The sequence below is a fragment of the Chaetodon trifascialis genome, chromosome 14, assembly GCF_039877785.1.
Source record: "Chaetodon trifascialis isolate fChaTrf1 chromosome 14, fChaTrf1.hap1, whole genome shotgun sequence".
NCBI classification, from domain to species: domain Eukaryota; kingdom Metazoa; phylum Chordata; class Actinopteri; order Chaetodontiformes; family Chaetodontidae; genus Chaetodon; species Chaetodon trifascialis.
This window is the reverse complement of record NC_092069.1, coordinates 18,926,390-18,939,373: the sequence shown is the minus strand read 5'-3', so window position 1 is coordinate 18,939,373 and position 12,984 is coordinate 18,926,390. Positions and strand designations below refer to the sequence as shown.

General features: G+C 45.3%; 1 protein-coding gene across 1 annotated transcript in view; it reads left to right on the top strand.

The window, feature by feature from the left end:
• The window catches only part of myo10l1 (myosin X, like 1), a 44,763-nt gene extending 32,189 nt beyond the window's left edge, over positions 1 to 12,574 (top strand). Inside the window, exons 15-43 of the mRNA XM_070979069.1 lie at positions 361 to 453; positions 563 to 631; positions 723 to 805; positions 1,587 to 1,689; positions 1,856 to 1,936; positions 2,046 to 2,170; positions 2,267 to 2,381; positions 2,485 to 2,591; positions 2,690 to 2,990; positions 3,118 to 3,942; positions 4,120 to 4,243; positions 4,356 to 4,494; positions 5,428 to 5,532; positions 5,622 to 5,717; positions 5,797 to 5,890; positions 5,997 to 6,052; positions 6,333 to 6,475; positions 6,648 to 6,842; positions 7,037 to 7,194; positions 7,287 to 7,407; positions 7,498 to 7,646; positions 7,880 to 8,028; positions 8,129 to 8,336; positions 8,920 to 9,056; positions 9,233 to 9,356; positions 9,753 to 10,106; positions 10,210 to 10,386; positions 10,469 to 10,660; positions 10,809 to 12,574. Of these exons, the coding sequence (XP_070835170.1) occupies positions 361 to 453; positions 563 to 631; positions 723 to 805; positions 1,587 to 1,689; positions 1,856 to 1,936; positions 2,046 to 2,170; positions 2,267 to 2,381; positions 2,485 to 2,591; positions 2,690 to 2,990; positions 3,118 to 3,942; positions 4,120 to 4,243; positions 4,356 to 4,494; positions 5,428 to 5,532; positions 5,622 to 5,717; positions 5,797 to 5,890; positions 5,997 to 6,052; positions 6,333 to 6,475; positions 6,648 to 6,842; positions 7,037 to 7,194; positions 7,287 to 7,407; positions 7,498 to 7,646; positions 7,880 to 8,028; positions 8,129 to 8,336; positions 8,920 to 9,056; positions 9,233 to 9,356; positions 9,753 to 10,106; positions 10,210 to 10,386; positions 10,469 to 10,660; positions 10,809 to 10,913 (4,728 nt within the window). The 3' untranslated portion in view covers positions 10,914 to 12,574. The remainder of the gene's footprint in view (positions 1 to 360; positions 454 to 562; positions 632 to 722; positions 806 to 1,586; positions 1,690 to 1,855; positions 1,937 to 2,045; positions 2,171 to 2,266; positions 2,382 to 2,484; positions 2,592 to 2,689; positions 2,991 to 3,117; positions 3,943 to 4,119; positions 4,244 to 4,355; positions 4,495 to 5,427; positions 5,533 to 5,621; positions 5,718 to 5,796; positions 5,891 to 5,996; positions 6,053 to 6,332; positions 6,476 to 6,647; positions 6,843 to 7,036; positions 7,195 to 7,286; positions 7,408 to 7,497; positions 7,647 to 7,879; positions 8,029 to 8,128; positions 8,337 to 8,919; positions 9,057 to 9,232; positions 9,357 to 9,752; positions 10,107 to 10,209; positions 10,387 to 10,468; positions 10,661 to 10,808) is intronic.
• Positions 12,575 to 12,984: the final 410 nt, after the last annotated feature.

Here is a 12,984-nt window from a genome sequence, read left to right as displayed (position 1 = left end):
ATTAGGAACTGCAATTTAATTACATATGTTACAAATTACATTTATTTTGCAATTTTATTATGTAACTCTGTTACATGTACCTAGTTACTCCCCAACACTGCTCGTCATATATAATAAAGTTATAATGATGTCTGTGAGAGTTGGGTTGAAGTGAGTTCAAATGAAAAATATTTCTCTATCAGTTAAGAGCTGTGCTGGACGTCTGCCTCAGATGCTCTCTGCAAAACTGATCTGATAATATTGGACTGATTCTTAGCAAGTGGTGCTTATTTCATAAAGCTGATGCAATTACATGATGTTTTTTTTTTACTCTCTCTCTCTCTCTCTCTCTCTCTCTCTCTCTCTCTCTCTCTCTCTTAGAAACTGGGCTTGTTGGCATTAGTGAACGAAGAGAGTCGATTTCCCAAAGGAACTGACTTTACTCTGCTGGAGAAGTTGCACAGCAGACACTCTGTGAGTTATTTACACACAAACTGCCTAAACTATTATGAAAATTTGCTCTGCTGGCGTTAAAACGTCACATTATGTTATATTTTGGGGGCTTTATTCCTCTTTTCTGCAGACAAACCCTTACTATGTCAAACCCAGACTTGCTGATCATCAGTTCGGCATCAAACATTATGCTGGGGAGGTGAGTTATATGCAACTGAATCACTTCGTATCGACACACTGTGTATGTTATCGTGTCAGGGATTCATGATGAAGCTGTCTGTCTCGGTCAGGTCCTGTATGATGTGAGAGGGATCCTGGAGAAGAACAGAGACACCTTCAGAGACGACATCCTGAACATGCTCAAAGACAGCAGGCAGGACATTCAGATGCACTAAATGTTTTTTAGAGCTTAAGAGCTCATGAGATTATATGAAGTAATAGGGTCATTTCAGTCATTCAAAGAGGAAATGCTTTGAAAACCCATCTTAAAGGGACAGTGTGCAGGATTTTGTGACATCTAGTGGTGAGGTTGCAAACAGCTGAATAGCCATCACCCTTCAGTGGGCGCTAAAAATGCTAAAAGGCGAAAGGTACTTCCTATAGCCAGTGTTTTGTTTGTCTGTTTTGGGCTACTGTAGAAAAATGGCGGACTCTGTGGAGTCCCTAACCCTATCCCTAACCCTACCCTACCCTATCCCTAACTACATATGAATCCGACTTTTTAGGAGTGGATAACCTGCCCTACTCTGCCTTTGATTGGCTAGTACTTATTGCCTTTGTTGATTGCATTGGTAAAGTTTAGGCGTGAGGAGAGACAATTGGCTAGGCTTGCAAATACAAATGCAATTTAATTCTACTTATTTTAACAACTAGCACCAAACTTTTGTTGTTGGGTGAAAACCCTAATCCAAACCAAATCCAAAATGTCAGCTTTCATGAACTGACAGTGTCTAATGGGCTTTGAACCAAACAGGTCTGAGAACCACTTAATCCCTCAAAACTGTAAAATCTAATGTAAAATCAAAACATATCTAAAGGTTTCACCTGAGTTATACAAACAGTATACAGAAAGAGTGTGTGTGTTTGTGTGTGTGTGTGTGTGTGTGTGTATATATATATATTCTGTAATTCATTGTGTCTCTGTTGCTTCTCAGACTGGACTTCATCTATGACTTGTTTGAGAAGGTTGGCAGTAGGAACAATGAGGAGAAGATGGGAACAGCCAGACGCAAACCTACCGTCAGCTCCCAGTTCAGGGTGAGCAATACGAGCAGTTTGAGATTATTAGATGCTGGTGTACAAGGAGGAGCTTCGTCTTAAAGATATTGTCACACAGCCCAAGGTGACGCCTTCAAATGTTTTGACTTGTCTGACACAAACCCAAAGAAATTTTTTTTTTTTTTTTCTTTCTCCATCTCCTCAGGATTCCCTCCATGCTCTCATGGCCACTCTGAGTGTATCCAACCCGTTCTTCATTCGCTGCATTAAGCCCAACATGGAAAAGGTCTGTTTCTGTCACACACCTATACGAGCACCTCAAACTCATACCGTCTCAGAGCCTGATTGACATAAGTGTCGGTTTTCATGTTAAAAAAATCTTATTTCGCTTGCAGAATCCAAATGTGTTTGACCCAGAGGTCGTCCTCAACCAGCTGAGGTATTCTGGGATGTTGGAGACTGTGAAGATCCGTCGGGCGGGGTTCCCCGTCCGAAGAACTTTCAAAGACTTCGCCTCTCGGTAAATATCTCTGATTTTTACCCTTTGAGATGTTATTGCTCAGATCGCTCTTTTGTTGTCTCTCATGCTTTGTTGTCTTTCTCTTCTGCCTGTCAGGTATAAGATCATTCTGAAAGAGAAAGTACCAGCCGCTGATGATAAGAAGAGGAGCACAGACCTCCTGACCAAGTATGACAAGACCAAGAAAGAGTGGCAGCTTGGCAAGACCAAGGTAACATTTAGTCGTTTTTGTATGCAATAGAAAGTACATTTAGTATGTTTGCTATGCATAGCATTCGATGTCTTCCTGGTAAATCTTCACCTTTGTTCTGCAGGTGTTTATGAAAGAGTCTCTGGAGCAGCGTTTAGAGAAAGACAGGGATGAAATCCGACGCCAAGCTGCCATGATAATTCGAGCCCACTTACTCACTTTCTCTGCCAAGTAAGAAACTAAGGAAGGAACTGATTTTCATGCGTTCGTGTACAAGGTTGTACCTCTGTAATGGTAATATATTCACTGTTTTTCCGTTTTGCCCACAGGAAGCACTTCAAACGAGTACGCTCCAGTGTCGTCACCCTCCAGAAACACTTCAGAAAGCACATCCAACGCAGACGGTTCGTGAAGCAACGCAAGGCGGCGCTGGTGCTGCAGAGACACAGGCGAGGTCAGGTGGCGCGTTCTCGAGTTCGAAAGCTCAGAGAGGAGAAGAAGAAAAAGGAGGAAGAGCAGAAGAAGAAAGACGAAGAGGAGAGGAAGGCGATGGGTGACGGGGAGCAGAAAGAAGTGAATGAAGGAGACGCGAAGAGGCCTAAATCGTCAGAGGAGAAGCCGTCTTCTTCGGTGCGTTTCTTTCTTAAATGCAGTGAAACACAAACACTCTCCTCCCTTTCATTTACCCAATAAAGCAAATGTTTGTTAAAAAAAAGCCATTCTGAGCTGATTTGATGCTTCCTCTCCTCCCGTCTAGAATGAGGCCGACCAGATGGAGGAGATCCTGAAGTTGGAGCGAGAGATCGAGCGCTTGCAGAAGAAGAGAGAGGACGGGGTGTCCCAGCTGTGTGAGTCCTCCAAACAGGAGCTGCAGCTGCGACGGGACGCGGAGCTCAAACGGATGAAGAAGGAGGCGTCCCGCAAGGCCACAGAGCTCATCGATCTCCTCAACTTCAGTGGCGTGGATCCTTCGTTGGGAGCAGTCGCAGCTAAACCTGCTGTAGAGGTGAAAGCTGCGAGTGCCACCGGGGGTACCTCCAAAGAGGAGGAGGTCGATGAGGGGTTTCATGCCGAAGAAGAGTGCATCCCTCTCCCTGACTTCCCTCCTCCTGCTGAGACGGACGCTGTTTTGGATCAGGAAATATTTGCTCACCTCCCTCCTCCCCCGCCTGCTTTTGCAGAGGGAACGGTGCCTCCTGCACCACCTCCTCTGCCCACAGATGGCGTGCCTCTCGCTGGAATTCCTCCCCCTCCTCCTCTCCCTCCACCTGGAGATGGCTCCGCCGTCGCACCACCTCCGCCTCCCCCAGGAGAGGCCGAGAAGGGAGCCAAGGCGGAGCCGGAGAGGAAGGTGAGCATGGTGGAGAGCCTGGGGGACGGAGAGGAGCCGATCTACAGCATGCCGGCCGACACCGAGTCAGATTACGACCAGGAGGAGGAGGAGGGGTCCGTCACCGCCGGAGACGACAGCTCTGTATCGGGGAGCAACCGCGGGAGTGCCGCCGTGGCGGATGACGAGCACCCAAGGAAGTCAACCTGCACCAACGCCAGCATCGAGTCCTACAGAGGCAGCTCTGACTCTGTGAGGACACACACTCACACGCATCCTCACACGCGTGCACGCAGATATGTATGAGCGGCAATACAGTGAAACTCTTTCCAAAATTTCACTCAGTATTGTTTAAAAAAAATCTAATAAGTTTTCTTATTCATTTGTTACAATCCAAAAACTAATACATGTTATTGGATGATGTTGCAGTACGCAGACAGTGACGATGAACACGATGGCATGATGGACACCGATGAAGAAGTGACTAATGGCAGAGTGACCTTGCTTAATGGAAACGGACCGCCATATTTCCACGGCTACCTCTACATGAAGGGTGGGCATGTTGTATTTCCGTCTTCAAAATATCCCTTTAAAGTGATCTCCACCTTTTGAATTTTACGCATCACATATTTTCATGACTGTAATTTTATCTCCTGCTCCTTCAGCTGGTCTGATGATCCCATGGAGGAGGCGCTGGTGTGTGTTGAAGGATGAAACCTTCATGTGGTTCCGGTCCAAACAAGAGTCTCTCAAGTCCGGCTGGCTCTACAAGAAGGGGGGAGGCCTCTCCACTCTCTCACGGAGGTTGTTGTAGTTATTACTGAGTGTAGCTGCATGCTACCTGAAGGAAACTCTGTACCAGATCTCTGCCTGAAGTGCCGTCCAGTAGAATTTTGATGTGAAAAGATCATAAAAGAGTTAATAAGTTAATAAGATCCTGCAAACCTTCAAAATCATTTCAAAACACACAGTCATTCAACTAAAAGCGCTGCTTTTCTTCTTAACTCTTTGAAAACTGATGGCATGATGCATGAAAGCAGTCTGCCTGCTGGACGCATGGTGGCTTGATTTTTAGAAGGACTGGATGTGAATGTCTTCTGTCTCTGGTGATGAGCCCCCTGTGTCCTGTTGAGGTGTTCATGTTTGTCTAACTGCTTTGAACCCTCTGCAGTGCTGGAAGACTTCACAGTCCTACTCAAGCTGATGTACTGCTGATGAATTTACTGACATTTTACTTTTCAAGTGTTAGTTAATTAAAAAAGACGAAAGTTGATCTTTTAGAATGAATTAGAGTAGAAGTCACTGAGCTAATATACTGTCATAATAAATATAATACACTATCCCAAATATTCCCAAAACAAAAAAAAAGACACAAATTCAGTCCAACATTTGACCTGGACATGCAGAAAGAAAACATTTTAAATGAAAGACAACGAGTGTGTGATCTTTATGAATTGAACAGGCAATCTAGATGGATTATTGTTATGATACCAAATCAAAAAAATATCCAAAAAATGTTCATTAAGGAAAATGTACCTATAAAATAAAGAGGTTTTGAGTACAGTTCTTTCTGTCCTTGTACACATGTATGTACAGTATGTCTGAGGTATTCTACATTAAGACGATACTTTACTTTCTCAGTTCAATATGTCTCATTTATAGAGTCACATAAAGCTTTTTTATGTCCGGAGTGGACTGTGTTGGCCTTTGGTTTCATTGTGTCTCGTTCTCCCTCAGAAACTGGAAGATGCGCTGGTTTGTACTGAGGGACAGTAAGCTGATGTACTACGACAACGACAGTGAGGAGAAGCTGAAGGGAACCATCGACATCCGAGCTGCCAAGTACGACTTCTTTCTTCCCTTCTTCACGTTCTCTGTTTCTAGACCGCAGCTGTGTCTCTCGGACACTTGAACTGTTCGTGTCTTTACAGGGAGATCGTGGACAACCACGAAAAGGAGAACGCCCTGAACATTGTGACAGACGAGAGGACCTATCAGGTGTTCGCTGAGTCACCAGAGGATGCGAGGTGAGGGGGACGGAAAACAGCAACAAGGTGATGTTTGTATCTGCGTAGACGTTCTTCTCACGTCTGTCTTTCTGCGCAGTGGGTGGTTTAATGTGCTCAGCAAGGTGCGAGTGTGCACTCCTGAGCAGCTGCTGGAGATGTCTCATGAACAGGCCAACCCGAAGAACGCTGTGGTCAGTCTCTAAAGATAACCATAACTTTATGTCTTTACGTGCAGAAGCAATAGCGTACCATTGATTCATGTTTTAAATTGATCTCCTGCTCTTTTTCCTCCTTCAGGGAACTCTTGACGTGGGGCTGATCGACTCCGTTTGTGCTTCAGACAACCCTGATCGGTGAGTCGGACGAATCATCAAAAAGAAAGGAAATGCATTTTGGTCTTTGTTTATGTTTTTCTAATTTGTTTAATTGACAGTTATTATATGGATGATAGAAAAGATAATCCACTTTTGGTTTTGGGGTCAGTTTCTCTCCCAATCTATTGTAGACAATGCAGTCCATCCTCTGAGTGTCAGGAGACCAGGATGCACTGCAACTCAAAGCTGTCTATTCTATACATCTCTGAAGCATCTGATGGTGGATTTTCTTCATTTAAAAGTCATTTGATCTTTGCAGGCCCAACTCCTTCGTCATCATCACGGCCAACCGTGTGATCCACTGCAACAGCGACACACCGGAGGAGATGCATCACTGGATCAGTCTGCTGCAGAAACCCAAAGGAGACGCCAGGATAGACGGGCAGGAGTTCCTTGTCCGAGGTGAGAACGGATTTTATCGGGCATTAAACCTTCACAGACACAATCACAAGATTTGATTACTCTTTAGGAAGTGTACACGGAGTCAGTTATAGATGCTGATAAATATGAAGCTTAGATGAGGTAATCTGTTGAATTCATATATTCATATATTCCTTGCCTTGTCATCTCTCAGGCTGGCTCCAAAAGGAGATGAAGACGAACGCTAAGAGCACCTCCCTGAAGCTGAAGAAGCGCTGGTTTGTTCTGACCCACAACTCCCTGGATTACTACAAGAGCTCAGAGCGAAACTCCTCCAAGATGGGAACTCTGGTCCTCAACTCCCTCTGCTCCGTCATTCAGCCGGATGAACGCGTGCACAGAGAGACAGGTGAGGAAAGAGTGATGAAGGGGGAAGGCAGAGAGGGCGGATTTAATTAGGGATTAGACGACGGAGGTCAAGAACTAAATGTAAAGAAAGGATTCAAGATTATATATGAAAAATATACTGTCAACTGGATTTCTTTAAATAAGTATCCCCTTACTGGTTGTATCTAATAGATGCTGTAATGAATGTTTCCTCAGGTTACTGGAACATCATCGTGTACGGGAGGAAACATTCCTACCGCCTCTACACCAAGATGCTGAACGAGGCCATGAGGTGGACGGCTGCCATACAGGGAGTCATAGACAGCAAGACTCCCATTGAAACCCCAACTCTGCAGCTCATCAGAGACATCAAGGTCAAACACGCACACAGAGACTCAGGGTCAGGTCTTCAAAGCCGTTAATGTGAACCCACTCGCTAAGTTGACCTCTTTGTGTCCTCTCGCAGGAGAACAGCGTGAACCCAGACATCGTGGAGCAAATGTACCGGAGAAACCCCATCCTCAGATACACCCAGCATCCCCTGCACTCCCCTCTACTGCCGCTCCCTTATGGAGAGGTCACCAGCTGTGAGTAAAACTTAAACTAACTCACAGACTTCCACTCTGACATAAATCATTCCTCTGCCTTTGCTCATCTTCTTCTGTTTGTGTGCGCAGTACAAAGGCAGCAGGGCTATGCCAGTCTGCAGGATGAGGCGGTGCGAGTTTTCAACTCACTGCAGGAGATGGAGACTCTTGCAGACACGGTGCCCATCATCCAGGGCATCCTGCAGACCTGCCAGGACCTGCGCCCTCTCAGGGATGAGGTACCTTAGTCAAGAAGAGTCTCTTTTAGTTTGAGTTTAAGTTCCAGCAACACTTTCACACACTAGAAATAAAAGGACATGTACTAAAAATGACATTAATGATAGTTTTCCTGGAATACTTCTCTGTCATAGTATTACCTGCCAGCATCAGGCTCTATGGTCTCAGTGCCTTTTCCACTTTAAAATGAGAACATTATGTTTCTGCAAATCCCCTCCATGCTTCTGTTTTTCAGGTATACTGTCAGGTGATCAAGCAGACCAATCATGTGCCTCAGCCTAACAGCCCAGCCAATCGGGCACACTGGCATCTGCTCACCTGCATGAGCTGCACCTTCCTACCTAGTCGAGCCATCCTCAGATACCTCCGCTTCCACCTCAAGAGGTGTGTGTGTCTGCATGTGTGTGTCTGGATTGCTGATCACACTTTGGTGTATCACTCACGGAATAAATGTGGAATAAATGTTGAATGTGATCTGATTCAGGGTACGTGAGCGCTTTCCCGGCACAGATATCGAGCGCTACGCCAGTTTTATCGGGGAATCCCTGAAGAAGACCAAGACTCGTGAGTTTGTTCCCTCCCAGGAGGAGATCGCCGCCCTGCTGGTGAGACAGGAGATGAGCACCACTGTCTACTGCCACGGAGGAGGCTCCTGCAAGATCTCCATCAATTCACACACCACAGCTGGAGAGGTACATCACCCTCTCAGTCAAGCAACAGATCTAATTTTAAGACCCAGTCAGGGATGTGAATTTTGGTTCATTTTGCTTTGGATAGCCTGACACCCACTCACCTGTAACTAGCTATTTTCACATCTAACCCTGCAGTCATTTTTACCGAACATTATGACTGGAGAGACCTAAATATGTCAGACTTCAATAGATTTTGCCTCTTAAATAGTCGTAATTACCAGATAACCGGCTATGACAGGTTGTTCTGATTTGTAGTTTTTGTTTGTGAGAGCTGTCCAGCAGTCGGTGGTCAGAGCTAACCTGCTTTTAGCTTTTTTAGCTTTTAGCTCCATCCTTGTAGCTCTTGATCGCATAACATACTCAGGCTCGAGGTGCCGAACTAGCTCTTTGAATTTCTCACCCTCTGTCACACTGACTGGCAGCAGTGGGTCTCCATCATACGGCACACTGTCTGGGTGATGGGTGACCAGAATGCATCACTGTGTGTGTGTATGCAAGTGAACCTTTAGATGGACATGTGTAACTGGTCAGAAAGTTTTCTAACTACAGTGTGCTGGTCTGTATTTTTGTGTCGCCGCTGCAGGTTGTGGAGAAGCTGATCAGAGGTTTGGCCATGGAGGAGAGCAAGAACCTGTTTTCTTTGTTCGAACACAACGCCTGCACAGACCGAGCTTTGGAGAGCAGGGTGATTGTGGCAGACGTTCTGGCCAAGTTTGAAAGGTATCTCTTTTCTACCGTATATAAAACGTTTTTCCTGCAGGATTAATCTGTAATAATTCTCTAAATACTGGTTTAGGTAGGTGTCCATCTGTCTAATTACGCTGTTAAGTATGTTGTGGTTGTTTTGATCTGCGTATGGTAACTCATCCCGGCTCTGCTTTATCTATTTTTTCCAGACTGGCAGGCAGTGAAGAGGAGGAGGAGGAAGGAGAATGGAAACTCTACTTTAAGCTCTACTGCTTCTTGGATGTGGAGAGCATGCCAAAGGAGGGAGTGGAGTTTGCTTTCATGTTTGAGCAGGTGAGCCTTGCTGCACGGTGTAGGTGTGAAGTGTTTGTTTAGGCAGGACTAATGCTTGAAAGCTTTTCCAGACAGCAATAAATATAACTGCTTGATAGCTGTGGGATAGTTCTTTGGAAAATTACTAATCACTAATGACTTTCTTGAAATTTAAATGAGATTACTCATTTTCTTTGTTAAAAGTAATTACCCAGCAGCACCCACTCTCTGCTGCCATTCTTAAATGTGCTTATGTCTTAAGTATTTTCCATTTTTTACTCTTAGACGATTTTAAACACATCAGGGAATACCATGTTGAATCAATGGAATACATAGCACAAGTAAAATGTTGTACTGCTTCAGTATTCAGCTCAGAATACTACATGTGATTGCTGTGATGTTTCCTCTCGCTCTCAGGCCCATGAGTCTCTGATAAGCGGTCACTTCCCGGCATCAGAGGAGACTTTGCAGCACTTGGCCGCTTTACGTCTCCAGTATCTCCACGGTGACGGAGCAGGTCGGGCCGGCTGGAGCCTGGGAACCGTTTATCCAATCGGACGTCTCCGCAATCGCATCCTCCACTCCACCAAGCCAGGCGTGGGGGCAGCAGGTGGAGCTGGAGGAGCTGGCGGAGGAGGACCGGGAGATGGGAAGGGCACGATAGGAGGACAGGGAGGTGTCCCGGTCGGAACAGAGAAACGAAAGACCCCGAGCTTCTTGGACGGCACCCTGAGGAGAAGCTTCAAGACGGGTTCACTGAAGAAGCAGAAGGTCAGTGTGGAGGTTTTTGCCCCCTTACTGCAAACGATGTGTATTTGATTTCATTGATAGTTCAGAGTATTCCTCGCTCATTGGTTGACCTTTGTTGTCGCAGGTGGAGGAGGAGCAGATGCTGGAAATGTGGGTGAAGGAGGAGACGTCTGCCACGCGGACCAGTGTTCTGGAGAAGTGGACCCGGCTGCAGGGCATGCCTCAGCATCAGGCCATGCTTAAATATATGAGCATCATCAAGGAGTGGCCTGGATATGGATCTACCCTGTTTGATGTGGAGGTGAGTAAATAACAGAGGAAACGATGGATTTGTGAGATTTGTGCCAGTACCTGTGACAATTAACCTCTTCTCTTCTCTGTAGTGTAAAGAAGGCGGTTTCCCTCATGATCTGTGGCTGAGTGTGAGCGCTGATAACGTGTCGGTGTATAAACGAGGTGAACCGAAGCCACTGGAGACCTTCCAGTACGAACACATCACCTTCTTCGGGGCTTCACAGTCCTGCACCTACAAGATCATCGTGGACGAGAGGGAGATGTTCTTTGAGACGCTGCTGGTGAGAGCTCAGTATTCATTATTTACCCTTTATTTATTTATTTATTTGTATGTCATGTATATGTAGGATTGGCTATATATATATATATATGAAGCTGTGCTGCCAGATCAGGACACATATTAATCCATCCCTTTTTCTCTGTCTTTAGGTTGGGGAGATCACCAAGATCATGAGGGCCTACATCAACATGATGGTGAAGAAACGCTGCAGCATCATGTCAGTGACCAGCGTCTCCAGCTCCTGGGTCAGGTGATCGCCACCAACCAGTCAGAGCCCTTGGTTCATCCAGTGGCAACAGATGCCTCAGCCCCTCCCTGCATCTGTTGGTCGGTTTTGATGGAGGCAGTCGCACCAAACAGCAAATCCCGAAGGTTGAATCAGGGGGCGGGGGATGAGCGTCTTTGATCGAATGGGGAAAAGCGAGAAGTGGCCACAGAAGCCAAACGCACACTCCTCTGGCCTGGGTTTCACTTGGGATAAGGGATCTATTTAGAAATGAGCATGACATAGAAAAACAACCCTTATTTTGGGACGGTCCTCTCAAATACATAACCTCCCACTTGTAGTCCTGCATGTAGATGTTCAAGCACACTCCAAACTTCTCTCCGTTTTCCTCTCCGGACAAAACTCAGTAATAACAAGCACAACTCAGCCGCCCAGTCCCAGTCTGTCCCAGGCGGGGTCTCCGCCAGTGCACTGCCAGACAGAAGAAAGCCACACTTTCTCAGTTAAATCTGTTTCTTTCTCACTCCTCCAGTTTCAGAGTCTCTCTCTTTCTCTTCACGTGTCCTCACTCCTGTTGCATCTTTGTTTGGTATTAAGTTATAATGCTGAATTCTTGTTCTTGCTTGCTTTCTCTCTGCTGTTCTCTCTCTGTCGTTTATCTGTAACATCAGCTGTTATTGCATCTGTTTGTGACTGAGAAAAAGGACTCGATGATGGGGCCGCTAAAGGGGAACACGAGCTCCCTGCCCGGCACAGTGTTCACTCGCTCGCTTGTCAGCGCCACCGTGTGGCCACAAGAAGACAACACAGCCAAAGGAAGCGGCTTTAAATATTTCTGAACAATATCAAATAGATATTCTTGAGAAGAAAGAGTCGAGGTTCTGCTTTGGAGGCTCTCTGGTCATGTTTAGCTTGACGTGGAGAGTCTGTGCATGGCCTCACTTGCCTCTACAAGGAGAACATTATCAAACAGAATTATATGAAACAAAACATGTCCCTATCTATGTCGACATATAACACACACTATCTACTGTATATTCACATACACATAAACTGAACCAACATGTATTGTTTTGTACTGTATATCACACATTATAAGAGTTATTCTTGAATTTTCGGTGGCCACTGACTGCACTGTACAGTGTATACAGTAGATACCATACTAAATGCAATGTGACACCTCTTGTGTATAATACATGCAAGTGAATGGTGTTAATAATGACCACTGTATGTCTGAATATGATGCCAATATTGTACATCATTCACTGGCTGTGCCATTAATGTGACTCACAGAGAAACAAGAATTAATAGTAGAAACACAGACCAGAATGAGGCTGGCTGCTGTGGTGGTCATGTTTTCACAGTGTTTTGATGAATTTATCATTGTTGTTATCTGTGGGACTCGCACTGCAGCATAAATTGGAGCCATAAAATACTGTATATCCCTGTCTGCTCATGCTATTCTCACTTTTTTTTCTTCATGAAGATCAGTGACTTGAACAATAATACGTAAAAGCTCCAGTTTGTCTGTGTTTCCAGCCTGTTCATGAACATGTGACTTTTATTACTGATACTACTCTTATTACTGTTTGCCCCCTGCTATCTTAACCACCCTGAAGTGCTGTGTCTGGAATGCTGATGTGTGTGTGTGAGCGTATTTATGGTGTAATCTGAAAAAGTTGGAAAAGGGAAATGAGAACAGAGAAGTGATTTCACTGAGATCATCCCTTGGAAATAAGACGTATTTACATGACTAACCTTTGCAGAGAATGGTGTCGTGGTTGTGAGTTAAAGGGAAAAGCATGAGATTTGAAGGGAGGGTTTGGGCGTATTTATTTCTTACTGAACTCTATGTATTGCAAGGTGTGTTTGGGAAGGTATTGTAGTAAAAATATAACAGAATTATTCAGTCTTGGTGTAAGAGGAGCAGATAAGACACTGTGACGATATGGGCTCAGAGATGAGTTAATTGTGCACTGGGAATGCTGATAGTCATCACTGCACTGTGTGTGTGTGAGTGTGTTTATGGACTGAAAGTGAATATCACCTGACTCTGTGGCACTGCAGGTAGATGGCAGCATCGCTCATGGATAACACCT